Below are 16,003 nucleotides of genomic sequence, written 5' to 3'. Positions count from 1 at the left end.
CAAATATCATGTCATATATACAAAACAGCAACAAAAAAACTGACATAAACATGCCAAAGCTATTGATAATTTGACAGAATAATGGGCTAAGCCGCATAACCGCAAAAAAATGCAAAAAATTAGACTTTTAATCACTAACATTTCCATTCCATTGCTGATCACATGCGCTGCAAGTAAGCAACAAAAATTAAATAAAATTCCGGATGAATAAGAAGACAAATTGCACACGAGAATCAGCGAATTACCTCATCCCGCATAGTTATAAAATTAAAAAAAACATTGAGTTACACAATCGCGCGATCGTATGAAGTAGCGAAATTAAAATTTATTGGCTGCAACTTGCTGTATGCTTTATTTTTTCTTCCTCCTATTTAATTTATTGCATTTTTTTTGCGCTGGTCGTTTTTGCTTTTCATTCTTCCCTTTCTACATTCGCTTTGGCATGTGTGCACATACATGCATGCAGCGCACTGCCTTTAAAAACAAAAACAATAAAATTCACATATGTGCATAAAATTACATTTAACTCAATACAATCATGCGGGTACCGCCAATCAGAAAATGGCAATTAATTTCAATTTAAAATGCATTTAATGAAGAGCTTTTGATTTCTGTCATATACAGCAAAAGGGAACCTGATAACCATGAAATTTTTATTTTTATTATGTTAGCCCTCAATCTTGAGACACAAATTTATTATGAGATGCGCCAATCAAGTGACGACCTTGAAAATTAATAAACATCAATTCAGTCTTATTTTTATTTTATTCGAGCGCATATTTGGAATGTCGGAACAAAGAAGAGACGATAATGCTGGTGAATTGTGACTGTATATGCAGTTGGCAGGTTTTTGATGAAGTTATTGAATTTTTTGGATTTTTATGACTTTATGAATTTTTTGTGAATTTTTGTAATCAAATTTATGGGTTTTATTAATGAGATGGGAGGGTCTGCTAATGGCGTCTGGCATTTTAGGGGTCATTTGGATATTAATTGGATCAAGGTGAAATCTGCAGGTCTGCATTTGCTGTGATTTAGGTGAGCAGGCCTTCAAAAAATAGGCAGATCCTTGTAGTTATTGACCAGCATTGCTTTCTTCGGGCTTTCAGTCATTGATCGAGCCCTTCATAATCTCGAGTGTTCATAATTATTTTATGACTTGTCAAAGGCTAGAAAGGACTTGTTCTAATGGCTTTTGTCTACTGGGACTATAGACTGCTTAGAAATTGATGTATAATAGACAGTAAATTGAACCTTATTCAGATGTAACTGTGTTTTGAGGCTTGATACGGTGAAACACTGAAGCCAAAGTAATACTGGACTTAAACTTACCTTATGCCTTTCCTACAATCTTTAAATAATAATTGTCATTTTAGTCCATAAACTGAACCTCATTGCATACATATTAAGCTCCCAAAAAATGCGCCTTTGACATCCATAACCCACAATTACTCCCCAACTTAATATTTTATCATCTGTATATTATCATAAATTTCCAATCATTTTTGTCTACACATATTACATATATTTCTGTCTGCATACACGATTTACATCCATTTTTACATAAAGGGCATCATACCGTGAATTCATCTCATCGCAATATTTGTACCAATTTTTTTCGTAGGTGTGTCTTTACGTTGATAACAAAAAAATTTTATTTATTTTTTTTTTCACAAACAAAACAACAAGAAGTTAAAGAAGGCCCGAATGAAATCAATTTTGTTTTTTTGAATGAATATGTATAAGAAGAAAATCAATATTGATATAATAGGAAGAAGAAAAAATGAAGGAAAGAAAACGTTACGTGAATGAATGAATGGATCGTGAATGAAGAAGAAGTATAAAAAAAAATATCATCAATTCTTCTTTCTTCTGTGTTATCAATCGTCATCAACTGTGTCAATCGAATACTTTTTTTTGGTGACTTTGACATTATCAAGGCAATATTATCGTAGGAGACCCAAAGTCATTTGATTTCGATAATCTGTTGAGGCAGTGAAGTTATTTCATTGTATTTTTGGATTATTAAGATGTTTGATGTCTGGTGACGATCGTTGTGTGCAACTTTGTATGGTGACTGATGGGGACGTCAGGGGATTGCGTAACTCATAGAGGAGGTTAGGGAGGTGTGGGAGTGCAAATTCTAGTTCATGATCTTATTACAAAGCTTAAAAATGAGGTTTTGGGTCTGAATAAGCAATTTTGAACGTTACGTAACTTCCAAACGATCCCAAAAATTTGTTTTTGCATTTTTTCGAGCAAAACAATAATTGAGTCAGAGATAATTTTGGGGAAATTTGAATGACGGCTGCAAATTTGATTAAAATTACTGCATTTATTGCACAGTCATGACTCATAAAATTCCTACGAATTTCGGGAATTTTGCTTTTCTCGCGAATTTCTCAAATATTTGATGGAATTAAATTTTGCCGATGCGCATCAAAAGAAGCTTTTGATCAGTTTTGTAATAAATTATCTTCAAATATCTAACAAATCTTAATCACTGAAACGTGCCAACTTAACAGTTACTCGTCATCTCTCATGAGCCAAATTTAGCAACGCCAAAATACACGCGAATGACACAAATTCCTAATTTCGTGTGACGATAAAAGAAGAAATAAGAAAATACTGGCCTATGCATGATCAATGCAGAAATTTTTGAGTAGTTTTTTATTTTGCAAGTCTCGCAACATAACAAATTGCCAATAAATGTCATGACTAATAAGGAAATTTGTTACGGTTGAGTGAATTTTGGCTGAATGCATTTTTTTTGCAAATGGTTGATAATGGTTATGGTTAGTGAGACAGGTGTGTGATTTTTATAGACGAATATTTATTTGGTGCTAAAATATTGAATTTTATGGGTTTGGATTTTTTGAATATTTTGAATGAATTTAACGGGGATTTAATAGTATTTGGCATATTATTAAATGCTGAGATGCTTGTTATCCATAACTTAAAGCTAGAGGGTCAGCTAAAGCAGCCAGTCATGTTATCTAGGGACTCTGTTTTCTGACTTTTTTACGCATAGTCTCATGAATCGAAAAGCATATTTTGAGAAGAACTGGACCTAAATACCCTCATCATTTCATTTTAGCCTGTAGAATGTAAGCATTCTCGAGACCGAGATCAAGACTTTCCATTTTTGACTCTCGAGATTTGTCGAATTTCTTTGAATTCTCGGTCTAGGTCTCAGTCTTGGAGTCGGTCTTGGTCACAAGAATTCCTCGAAATCAAGACGTCTTGAAACCCTAATATAATGTTGCTTAGTAACTGTATTTCCTTTATGGTTAGGTTTTAATGTGACAATTTGCATCTCAAATCCTAAGGACACCAAATCACATCATGACAGTCCTTACTGTCCTCATAACTAGTAACAATACTAATCAAATAACTAACCATTTCACTCTAGTTCGCCCCCATGCAATAGCAATACTATAATCAAGAAGAAGCCACAACCTCCTCAACAATTAATCTTCCTTCCGTCAAAAGATGTTCACGCTAATTGCGATGATGATTTGCTTTCTACAATTCGGCTCGCAAGTTGCAAAATTAACATAAAAATATTTTGTTTTTTTCAATAGAAAATTTACATTCATGATTTAGCAGAATATAAAAAAAAATTGAAGAAGCATAGGAAGTAAAAATTGAGGAAATTTCATGGCATTGAAGAGCTGCCATATGGCTTCATGCATAAAAGAGAGAATGCTATGCAAATATGCCGAGTCGGTGTGTGCTGTAATCGAATAGAAAATTTTTTTTAGAATGTATAAAAATTTTTTCGGCGAAGGACGCATAGATGTACCAATTGTATGCAATGTCTGCTCATAAATCATCCAAGTCGATTGAGGAAAATTTTTTAAAATGAAAATGAGAAAATTGAATATTTTTTTTTATGTGCTGCTGTGTCTATAAAGAGACTCAAACATAACGAAATGAGGAAGCTACTTCAGAATGGAATTGAGAATTGAATTCTGCAGAAATTTGATATCGCAATTGCACATTCAGCATGAATATTGATATATACGGCAAATATGGATTCATCTCGTCTCATATGTACACATTCATCATCATATTGAAAGCGTACACAAAATAGCCATTGATGCCATTTGCTCAAAAAATGAGAAAAATTCAATTTTGCCATCTTTCTTTTGTAGCACCGACAATAATGGCTGAAATTTCAAATGGTTACACTTTTTTCATGTTTACCATTCATTATGAATCTCAATCGCTTCTTTATGTATGCGCAAGTATCATTGATTGATGGAAAATTCATAACGATAGAGACGAGATCAGGTATGGTAGGCAGGCAGGCAGTATGAAAAGAGGGATGGCAAAAAAAAATTCAATAATCCTTTTTTTCGTCAATGCCCTTTCAATATTTGCCTAAAAAACTTCTCCACCACGATTCAACGATCTAAAAAATTCTCATTTATTGAATTTTTTTTTTATTCATTCGCCTTCTTTGGCCTTTTTTGTTTTTCAGCAGGTACATAAACAAGACGAATATGTGAGTGAGTCTATATGCGGAAGGGCATGGAAAATTTTCCACTTGTGTACTTCACGTAGTGTAGATTATTATGGGAGGATATCTGGAAATTAGGATTTAAAGCGCATTTAGTAAGATGGAATTGAGAATTTCTGAAAGATTCTATGCAAGATATTGCCTAGCACAAGTCATTTAATCGACCGTATTCCGGCAATAAACCGGATTGGTCTAAACCAGACGCTTGAAAGCCTATCGACGTATTAAAGGTTAAAAATCCGAGATTAGGCCAATCTGACTTTAATCTGAAGCCGTATTTCATCGAGTCTAACCTGAGATCTGAGTCAAGATGACCTGATGTTGAATTTTCAACCTTTTCTAAGCCGTGTGCTTTCTTGGACTGTTCTAGCTTTGCAAATGATCAATTCAATTGAAATTAAGAAGCAGCAGTGCACAAATATCATCTGTTTCATCAAGAAACAAGGATTTACTTAGTAATCATTAGAATAGTCGAGCAGAATGCCGGTTGCAGTGCCTCTTGGCATTTAAACCCAAAATGTCACCTCTTCCTTACCCAATGGACACATTCATTTCTACTTTATTACTCCTTTCTCCACTGTTTAATGCCTATAGACTTTCAGACAGAAAATTTCCACTCATCAATCTCCATAATCCACCAAAAAGAACCTCCAAAAACAAAACGAGAAAAATTGATTTATAGTCAATATGGATATAAATCCTCTCCCCGCGAGAAGTAAAAACACAAAAGCAAATTTTCATTTTTTAATCATTTTATCGAAGAACGTCGACGAGCGAGAAATCAATCATATGTGAATCCATCAGTCAATAAGAAGCATAATGGAAATGGAGCTGTAGAAGATAAAAAACTTTTTTTAATCCTTAAGTCCAGACGAGAAATTTTCATTTTTTTCTATTTCAATTGCTGATGTAGAACTAATTGAAGCTCTCGTCCATCATCAAAAAATGGCATGTTCCAGGCAATAGTTGAAAGATGGAAAGATGTGGAGCTTAACATTTCATTAAAATATTATGAAAAATCTTTCAACAAGCTTAAGTTCTTTCATATATTATTTTTTAATAATAATGTTGATGATGATTCGGACTTGTTTTGTGAACCTTTTGTGGGCTTCCTTTTGTTTTTGATGAGATGTTTTAATTTTGATATGTATGAAGAAGGGGAAGGGGGTTGGTCATGGTAACATAGAGTAAAATTGATGCTAAAAATTGAACTTTTGAGAACTTTTCATTTTTAAAAAGCACTTAATGCTTCATGTTCGAATTCTAACGAAGGTATATCAAATGTAGACATCCTGAGGAGGCATTTATGAGTTACGTAACACTGTTTGGGGGTGTAGCATTTGGTAATTGATGGTAATGGCTGTATTGGTAATTACTAAAGGGTATCAAGTGATAGAGCCAGTTTTACACGTCAACTGGGACAGGAAATGGTTCACAGATCATCTGTGAGGCCAGCGAAGTAAGTAACGTAAGTTAAATTGGGGATTGGGGGGTGTAATATTTTGTTATGTCTTAAACAATGAATTTTGGAAGCAGATTCTCAAAAATTCGATTTTTCGCATCGCATACTAACTAAACAACCCCCAGACAGCTTCAAATATTCTCATTTTAAGTCTCTTTACTCAGGTTCGATTTCATATTTTGCTATATTGCTGATTCACATACAGCATCCATCCATCCATTCATGTTTCTCTACTTTATCACTTAACATATAGATGCGAACATATTTTCATTTATTCACAGCACTTTTTTTGTTGCTTCACTTTTTTTTATCTTTGAAACAGCCGACAGTATGTAGTCATAAGTAGGAATTTTTTTGCTAAAGTGAATAACGCACATCTAACATTCATTCATATTATGTGTGTACATAAATTTTTCAATAACACACCGAAAAAAATTTCCTTTTTTTCCATGGGACATTTTTATTTTATGACGACAAAACAAGAGTCGAAAGTAAGCAGGATGACATGAGGAGTACTTTGTCGTGTTTATATTTTATATACATCAGACACAAGTCACCCCCGTCTTATCCAAAATAAAAACACATTTTTGCTATTGTGTACAGGCAGTACGTATGCACGACAAACAATTTCGCTATTTTTAGCGACAGTGAAAAAGGCAATAATGGATGATTTTGAATGAGGAACAACAACAAAAAAAAATGTCGCACATTCCTGATATGCCTGCTTGCCTTTTTTAACATTTTTTTTTTCATTTGAGATAAGCAGGAAATGACTGAATGTAGCCCCTGAAGAACATTTGATTAACAATAATGGAAATATTTCACTTTTTTTTCTCCTCTCTCGCAGCTTGTTGTGAATCTTGTTAAATTTTCTGTGGGGTATTGAAATGCTTTAAAGAATATTCATAGAAAAATGCGGAAAAATGAGGCAGACTGAATGGGAAAATCTAGTATGGTGTTTTATTTGAAGCATCAAAAGTCTTTTAAATCTTTCAAAATAGGGGTAATTTATAGGTTGAGTTCAGCATTTTATGAATGTAAATCACCTCAGTTGTATGCAGAGCTCTGCAGAGGTTGAAATTAACTCGAACTTTAGATTTATAAGAGTCCTTTTATCAAGTTCTTTTACAAGTGGATCGCTATAGCTCAATGACATTGTGGTTACGTATTCAAGGACTTAATCATGCACACTGATCCAGAAATCATAGATACGAGACTCTCGGTATGGTGGGCTATGTCCTTTTTCAAATCTCAGCCCTAGAATCGTGGCTTACTAGCCTTCTTATTGTAGACTACAGTCAGTATGGTTTTCAAAGAAGTGTTTCGGATTCCACCTGCAGTTTGCAGGTCTAGGTTTGAGTGCGGTGGTTCAGCAACTCGTTAAACTATCATTTTATGTAAGATTCACTCATAGAGGACGAGTTCATATGCACAAATCGCTAGCTCAAGCCGTGAATAGACTCTCAAAGAGAAAGAAAGCTAAGGTAGCTTCTAATATACAACGCAAAGCTCTGAATCTAACAAATCTGAATACCAAAAGCAAAGGACCTCAATATCTAATTTTCTAATTCCCATCATTACCAAACAACCCCCAAACAAAAAAAAGGTGCACCGAGAAAAAAAAACTTCAAACAAGATTCTTTTATCCATATCCCTTAAACCGAAAAAAGAGCATCAAGTTAAGAAAATTATTTTATAATTAAATTCCATTGACATCTTTCTGTCATCTCACCAATTTGCCACGCTCATCTAAAAGCAATTCATATTAAAAAGATATGAAGCCAGAAGGGGGTGGTGTGAGTTGTGCCTATCAATAGAAAAAAATTCAATTTTAACATCGCGTTATTGTTCTCCAAAACCTTCATCACTTTTGTGTGTCATGTACTTTGTTATGTTATGTATAACACCAGGCCGTAGTCTCGATCGTAAAAAAGTAAAGAAAAATCAGCCAAAAAGAAAAGCAGGAAAATTATGAATGAAAATTTTTTTTACGATGAAGAGGCGCTGAAGAATAAAAAGAAAAAAAAAGTCTCAAGGAGAAAAAAAAGGCACAGAAAAAAAAATGTTATACATGATGTGTAAAATATGCGAATCATAATAATTTACAAACACAAATAAATTTTCCTTTTTTTTCTTCCTTTTCCTTCCACCAGAGCCGCCATAAAAATGCTTCGGAGAAATTTCTTTCATACCTAAAAAAAAAATTACATTTCTCGTCTTTTTTTTATGATAAAATTAAGGTCTACCCCGAGAAGGAGGAAGGAGAACGAGGAAAAGAAAAACATCTTGTTCTAGACTGTTGGTAGACAATATAATAAATGATTATAATATTGAAATGATAGACATACCAACAATATAAAACTTGTTTATTTTTTTGCCCTTTTTTTTGTGCCTTCTCGTTTTTTTTTTCTCACCCGCCTTTCTTTTTTTCCTTTTTTTTTCAGCCTACCCCAACCCCCGCACACACGCACAAAAATACTCGTAAGAAGAAAAAAAATACTACGAGGAAATAGCAAGAAGAAGCGGTAAAGTTGTCTTATACGGGTGTATGGACCGACCGCGACAGAATTACCCTCTCTACTTAATTCAATCCCCTTCCTTTTTATCATCCATCCATCCACTTTCACTTGTCGAGTCTCTCTTTTTTTTTGATTTACGATATTGACCTAATTAACGTCAAGACAGCATCGTAATGCTTTATAAAAAAAAAAAATTCTGAAAGGGGTGTAGCGACGCGTCTTTTGACCGGTGTAACCCTTTTTCCTTCTTTTTTTTCCCTCCGCCAACAACATCATCGTCATTCAGTATTGAAGTAATGCGGAAAATCTTCTTAACATTTTTTTTTTCGCTCCTTTTTTTATTCTTTTCAATGGCTGTAGTATTTTTTTTTATTTTTGAATTTCTAGGAAGTAAGAAGAAGAAAAAATTCCTAAACAAATTCGCGAGACGAAAAAAAAATTTGTTGGAGGGGGTGTGAGAAAAAAAATTTATGTACACAGATATGAATGAAAAAAAAAAGGTTAGAATTTTTATGATCATTATCTGACCTTCATGTATTTTTATATATATAGGAAGGAAATTTGTTGTGTTTAACATAAACGAGTTTATGAGATTGATTTCATTTTTTGGAGAAATGTGGAATTGTCATGGTTTTGTTCAATTTGCAGTGGGTTGAATGCTGGGGATGGGGTTGAATTTTGAGAATTAGGCAGTCTTGATTCTATTGAAATGTTAAGAATCATTGAATTTTTGACAAATTTTTGCTGTGTTTCGTCTATTAACAATGAAGTTTAGCATTACAACTTTAATATATCCGAGTGGACAATAATACAATCTGAGTGGTTAACTGAGCAGCTTTATGAATATACAAATTAGACGATTGATGATCCTTGAAAGCATATGACGAAAAATTGAGACCCAAAGTGACGTGACCCTTGCTTGAGGCCAGAGCTCTTTAAATTTGTATAGGATCCAGAGTCACGCTTGTTAGTTGCTGGATTTTCAGCCATTTCTTCGTCATGGACCCTCAAGGGATCCAATTCACATAATTAACTGACATTTTTCAATAGGAACATTGAATATGCACATTAGACATGTCGCAATTTTTGGATTAACTTGATCCGTTACTGCTTATGATTACTTAAGTTATTTAATTCAACCAAATTAGTGATTGCTTCGTTTCATAGTCATGTGACCCAAAAAGAGAAGAAGAATACTTAGGAGTATGGTCACAAAACTGACTATGCTCAATTATACACTACTAGCGAAGTAAGGAAGTAAGTAAGTAAGTTAAACCAACTTCAAGCTTCGAAATTCAAAAAAAAAATCACAATCAAAAATTATTGACCATACTCAAAGTTCCTGAATATTTAACACCACCATTACTGACCTCACATCTCCCACCCCCTCCCAACTAAAATCACCACGAAAAAGACACAAAAGAAAAAATTTTCCCAAAATAAAAATAAAGTTATTATCATTCAAGTAAGTATCATACATGAATGTCGAGGAAGGCACTTCATTTATTTATTATATTTATTTACTTTTTCTCGTCTTTCGTTCTTATTTTCTTCCTATTCTATATTCTCATTTACACACAGACCGGGGCTTAATGCCAAGAAAGAATAAAGGAGAATGAGGAGAGAAAAAAGGCGGCAGAAAGCATAACTATATAAGCAACATAAAAATGTATACATATTATTTTGTACATAAATGTGTAACATTTTTCCATATTTTTCCCGGACCTTCTCAAGAAAAAAAAAATCTGAAAAAAAAGACATACAGAAAGAAGAGAAGTAAGAAGCACACGAGGCAGTGTGAGCGAGATGAAAAAGAAGAGAAATAAAAATAATTTTATGCTTATGTATTTTTTTTTACATGGTTCGCATAATAAAAATTATGTATATACACATGAAAGCAGCATATATACATATTCTTCTTAGTTCATCTCACTTACTGTACGATATATTGATGGGTGGAACTCTTATTCTTATTTCTGTGTACTATTATGTATCTTATCACAAAAATATTCTTACATTATTATTTTTTTTTCGACTCGTCATATTTCCATCGAATCTGTTTCTTGTTGTTTATTTTGGGTCTTTGTTGATTGATTATTAGTATTTACTATGTTATTTGATTTATCAAGAATCAAGAAGGAAATGTGAATGGAATGAGAAATCAATGTGCATGCCATTGATCTATAATTATTATGCAATGAGGTTCTGAATGTATTTTGGCTTGTGGAGGTATGGAATAAGCTTTAATCATTGTATAGTAGACTTTTTGAGGCATAATGTGTTAGGGCTTTTGAAACTGGATCGCAATTAAGTTTTCTAAAGATTTGCTTGATATACGATTCCGCTTTGCTATTGAGAATTTGTAGAAGTACAGAAATTAGGATAGCATATGAAGAGAACTCGAGAAATTCGCAAATTCGAGACATCGGGAACCTTTAGTGACATGAATGAGCTAAGCTGAATATTCTTTAATATTCGAGAATTAAGAGGAATTGTGACACAAATGGACACATTTATAACAAAAATAGACTCCATGGCCGATGGATAGATGGCTTCCATTTAGTGTCCAAAGCCACTCAGCTTCGGATTGCGGTTTTGACCAGAAACCTTTATTATCTTTCCTTAAGAATTATTGGTACTACTTTAATTGATCTTGACAAAAAATAGACATCACTGCTTTACAATTTAAAAGCCCAAAAGCAACAATCTATAAAATAACAGCACAATCCTACCAAAATAAAATTGTCACGAATCCATCCGTAAATCAAATTTTCCAAATCGCAATTTATTGTAATTTGACCAAAAGGTCCAATTAAGCTGTCAATTCCTCAAAGATTTTATTTGTATTTTCAAGATTCACCATAAAAAGCAAGTCAATTGCTTGAAGGTATACAAAAAAAAAACAATTTCCAAGGAAAGGAAGCCGGAAATAGTAAAACATCCTTGTCGACTTACACAAAAATAGGCAAAAAACAGCCCAAAAATATAAAAATCTATTTTCACTCCTTTTTCAGTTTTCCTTCCAAGAAAAGAGAGATGGAAAGAATGTTTAATCGAGGACAATGGCACCGACGACGTTCATGAGAAGAAGAAAATATGAAGGCAAAATTTTCATACGAGATGCAATAAGTTGGGGTTTTGTGTGTCTTATGTATGCTGTTTTTATGACTCTTCTGAGTAAAATTCAAAAATGACAACAAAACAATGAGAGATGCGAGGGTACTGAGATGTTTGCATTGTTTTTATGTCATTTGTCTGAGAAAGGTCACTGATCGGAATATTGTAGGCTGAATAAGATGTAAAATATTGATATTCAGATGGACTTATGGCTAAATGTCCTCAAATTTCTAGAAAATTTAACAAATTTTCACGAAATTTCCACAATTTTTGATACTTAAAGCATCTCCTCGCTTATTCAGCCCCAAACAATGGTAGAAAAATATTTTCATGGCATAATAAACATCATCACACATGATGATGCTGATGGTTTGTTGTATGTGCTTGTGAATAATTTGTTGAATCATGTATATTACTCCCACAAGACATTCCAATGTGAATATATGATAAAAACTTTCAATTCTCTTATTCTTTTCGTTGTTGGTCCCTCACACCATTGTTAATGCTCACAGCCACCAACCAGCCTATTCTCAATACATGAGGTGGATATGGAGATGGGGGGACAAAAAAGGAGCATACATTATGTGTATGTTATTTATATGAAGTGTGAGGGGATTAAAGTTTATCGTTCGTAACATGATTATTGAACTTTTCTTCTGACAATATTCTTCTGTATATTATAAGTTTGGGGATGAATTGGGTGAGTTTGTGGGTTTTGGGAACGCATTTTGGGGTTGCTTTGCTATGCTGTAGAACTACTAGGTGGGATTCCAGCATTCAGCATTCGGTGTATTTAGAAGGTACCCACAATAGGCGAAGAGCATGCGTTTATGGTGCAATAGGACTACTAAGAAACCTAAAAGCAGTCAGCCTCTTAGGGTACGGCAATATGAAGCAGGTCTATAGGAAGTGGTCCAATATTCAAAGAAATTGAATAAATCCACAAAATGAAAATTGGGTTCAAATTACAGAAAAAATGCTGCTTTATTCAGTTATACGACTATAGTAAGCCAGTCAACCCCAAAGCCAGCACACCCTTCACATTTTCAACATTTTCCAGCACTCTAAAAATACTCTCAATTATGTGAGGCCTCTGTCGAACAAATAAGGATTAAGAAGATGGTTGTTTCATACAACATACACATGTATTGTAAGAGCTTTCGTACCACTTAAACGTATATCCATTCATGTCTCTTTTTTCCATCGTATATTATGTATGTAAGTAAGGCATAAGAGTAATTAAGAAATATCACTGTTTGCTTTTTACGGATCTTAATTATCAAGTGTGTATATGTGTATAGAACTACACACATTTAATTTTTTTTTTGCTATTTAATTAATTGATTTATGAAATCTCAATGGCCGTGCTTAAATGGATTTTAATGGGTTTATTATATATAATTTTTGTTGTTGCCTTTAGATTTTTCTTGATCTCTTACTCATTATTCTTGATTATGAATATGATTATTGGTGCTTTGTGGTACTCACCCTCGCAGAACAATGTCACATCGGTCAGGGTCTCTGAGTTGAATAAATTTGAAAATGCTGTTGCCAGATTTGATGAATAATTGCTCCATTTCAAGCAATATTGCTGTTGTTGATCCATTTTTGTTTAATTTTTTTATTTATGTTTCTTTAATCTGGAATGAGAAGTAAATGGAAGGGATTGTTAGAAATTTTTGGATATATTATGAATTATTTTGTTATGGTGGATTTGATGACATTTTCTAAGTATGTGACCAACATTCTTAATATTATAGGTCATCTCATGCAAGAATCTTCAAAATTCTCGAGAAAAACCGCACATTAAATACAACCTAGCCTAACATTTAGCAGATATCCCCAGATGATGTCAATTTTGACATTTTTTGTTTCATTATCGATTGTTAAACTAAAACATTGAATAAATTAACGCATAAATTAACATAAAAAATAGTTTAAATCTCTGCACACGAACAGGTTTTCAGTCTCGTATAATTTGCTGTGATTTAAGTCAATTAGTCTTCTTGCTGTTTTTTTCAGTTCTTCTAATTTTTTTGCATAAAATTTACATTCAATCAATTTCCTACTCGAGTCGATCAAGCTTTGGCGTCATTTTCTGTCATACTTAGTGATGTTTCGTAAATGTCTTTAGATTTATCATTTCAGATCTCATGTGCGAATCAGGCACAGCGCCTTCGGATTGATTAGAAAGTGTAAAAAATGCAAATGATGTAATTTTACAATCGCGTCTTCCTCCTTTCGAGAAATTTGTCTCTTCTTTCTTTATTGCCGCTTTTATTGATAATGCTTGAATGGCTTCGAGGCAAATTATTCACTGCATGTATTGCTTTATGTGAATTTGTATTTTGTATTCCAATTCATTGAATTATTTTATGTGATAAAAGAATTTATGGGATGAATTGCTTTTTGGGGATGAATTTTTGTGGGATTCTTTAGTGGAAATGGTTGCGTTGTTACGTGGAACTGACAGTAATTTGTCGATTTTATAGGTAATTAAGAGCTTAACATTTGTGGATCATGCTATAGAATGTCGGGTTTGTAGGTAGATGAATGGTTGACTAATCTAAGTCTATTCCACTAGAAATTCACATTTTAAGGATTTTTGGAACTTCAAATCCAATTTGAATGACGTTTAGGCATTTAAAATGAGTTTTATTCGCTCAATCACCCATTTTGGACCTTCGAGTAGCACAATTTAATCGCTAGAGCTCCATCAAGTCTCATTTAGTTTCACGAAAAGCACAAGTTGGTTAATCGATCCAAATTTTGGCAAAAAGCTGATTTTACTCTGATTTATTGTCAAATTCTGTTTAAATCTGGCACAATGTCAAAGTCTCGCCGATCTAATGCCGAAATCCAGATTGATTAACCAACTTGTGCTACTCTGGCTTACATCAAAATAGGCTGAATCGATATCTAAATTATGCACTCCCAAAAGACCCAAAAAAGTCAATTTTCCAATGCAAAAACCTTCAATCCACAAACTTTTCCACCTTTTTCAGCATAAATTCAAATTACAGCGTCATCAAAACTTCATTTCCATATTTTTATCACCAAAAAAAAAGCAACTAAAAAACTCTTGAAATGAAAATGAGAATCACATGATTATGCGTATACGCAAAGAGTCATCCATACTGTATTGTAATTTTGCTTCTCACGCACACATCCAAATGGCTTTTTTTTATGCAAATATGAAAGCAAAGCATTCATTTTGTTCATAGTTGTATATTTCGGTATAAATAGAAGCTATTTTAATTGAGAGCAATTCCATAACGCACAAAAGTGCGTTTCAATTCAGTTTAATGCGCATGAACCGATAAAATGCACATTCATTGAACGGGAAATTTTTTTTAGGTATTTTCTCTTTTGCTTCTTCTTTTTTTGAATGTAAATTGAAATTAATTTACGTTTTTATGAAGTAATTTCAATGGATATCGTTGGAGATTGGGATTGTAGATAAGATATTTTGGGTGAATCAGGCGCATTTTTGAGTTTGAGGTTAGGTTTGTGGAGTTTTTTGGATGTCCATCTGCTGTATTTTACTTGGGACACTGCTGTACATTTTTGCCTTGCTGATGAGTCCCAACAAAGCCTTAATAATGTCCTAATTTTATGCAATAATCCTCTGTTCACCCTACTTAAGAATAACCCCCAAAAACACTAACTAACCCCAACCAAAACACAATTGTGCATCAAAATTCTTAAATTTCCTAATGAACTCTTAATCTAAATGCCAAGATAATAATTGAATCTATGTATATAACAGTTTTTTGTATGCCTAAACGTGCAACAATAAAATGCGTAAATTGAACATGAAAATCATTTTAATAAGCACTCACGTGCATACATATGATGTTGAAAATGTGTGTGCGAGCACCAACAATGAAATAAGTGAATTAAAAGATCTTGAACAACACAAAAAAATTAAAGCGTCATTACTATAGTGCACATTAGCATTAGCGAGAAGCAATTGAATTCCACACAAAAAATTTTTTTATAGGATTCACTTTCACAATAGAAATCGGTGCTGACTAAGAGATTTACTTAATGTGTACAGATTTATATAAGTGCACGAATTGAAATTAATTTTTAATCGATAATTTTTTTTTCTTCTTTTCTATGCTCTACCCGCCTGCTTTTTGTGAGGTGAATTAACAGCTACGGATGAAGTTTTTTTTATACTTCTTACTTCTCATGCTTTTTTCGGGTTAATGCATTGAGATGCATATGAAAAATCATCAACATCAGATTTGTATTTTTTTTGAAGACATTTGAACCTTCTTTCTGGGAGATTGACGATCGATATGATGGCATGGCATGACACATCAAAAATCATCAAAGCATAGAAATGTAATTTTTGGTTTTGTTCTTGCTGTC

General features: G+C 33.2%; 1 protein-coding gene across 3 annotated transcripts in view; it reads right to left on the bottom strand.

Moving 5' to 3' along the window:
• The window catches only part of chinmo (Chronologically inappropriate morphogenesis), a 69,140-nt gene that overhangs the window by 12,889 nt on the left and 40,248 nt on the right, over positions 1 to 16,003 (bottom strand). For all 3 annotated transcript variants that reach the window (XM_070649042.1, XM_070649044.1, XM_070649043.1), the window contains one exon: positions 13,112 to 13,263. In XM_070649042.1, the coding sequence (XP_070505143.1) occupies positions 13,112 to 13,229 (118 nt within the window). In that variant the 5' untranslated portion in view covers positions 13,230 to 13,263. The remainder of the gene's footprint in view (positions 1 to 13,111; positions 13,264 to 16,003) is intronic.

This window comes from Chironomus tepperi, unplaced genomic scaffold (assembly GCF_022539635.2).
Source record: "Chironomus tepperi strain 1889 unplaced genomic scaffold, CSIRO-AGI_Ctep_v1 contig_418, whole genome shotgun sequence".
In the NCBI taxonomy this organism is placed as follows: Eukaryota; Metazoa; Arthropoda; class Insecta; order Diptera; family Chironomidae; genus Chironomus; species Chironomus tepperi.
The sequence above is the reverse complement of the archived record's forward strand: the minus strand, read 5'-3'. Positions and strand labels throughout refer to the sequence as shown.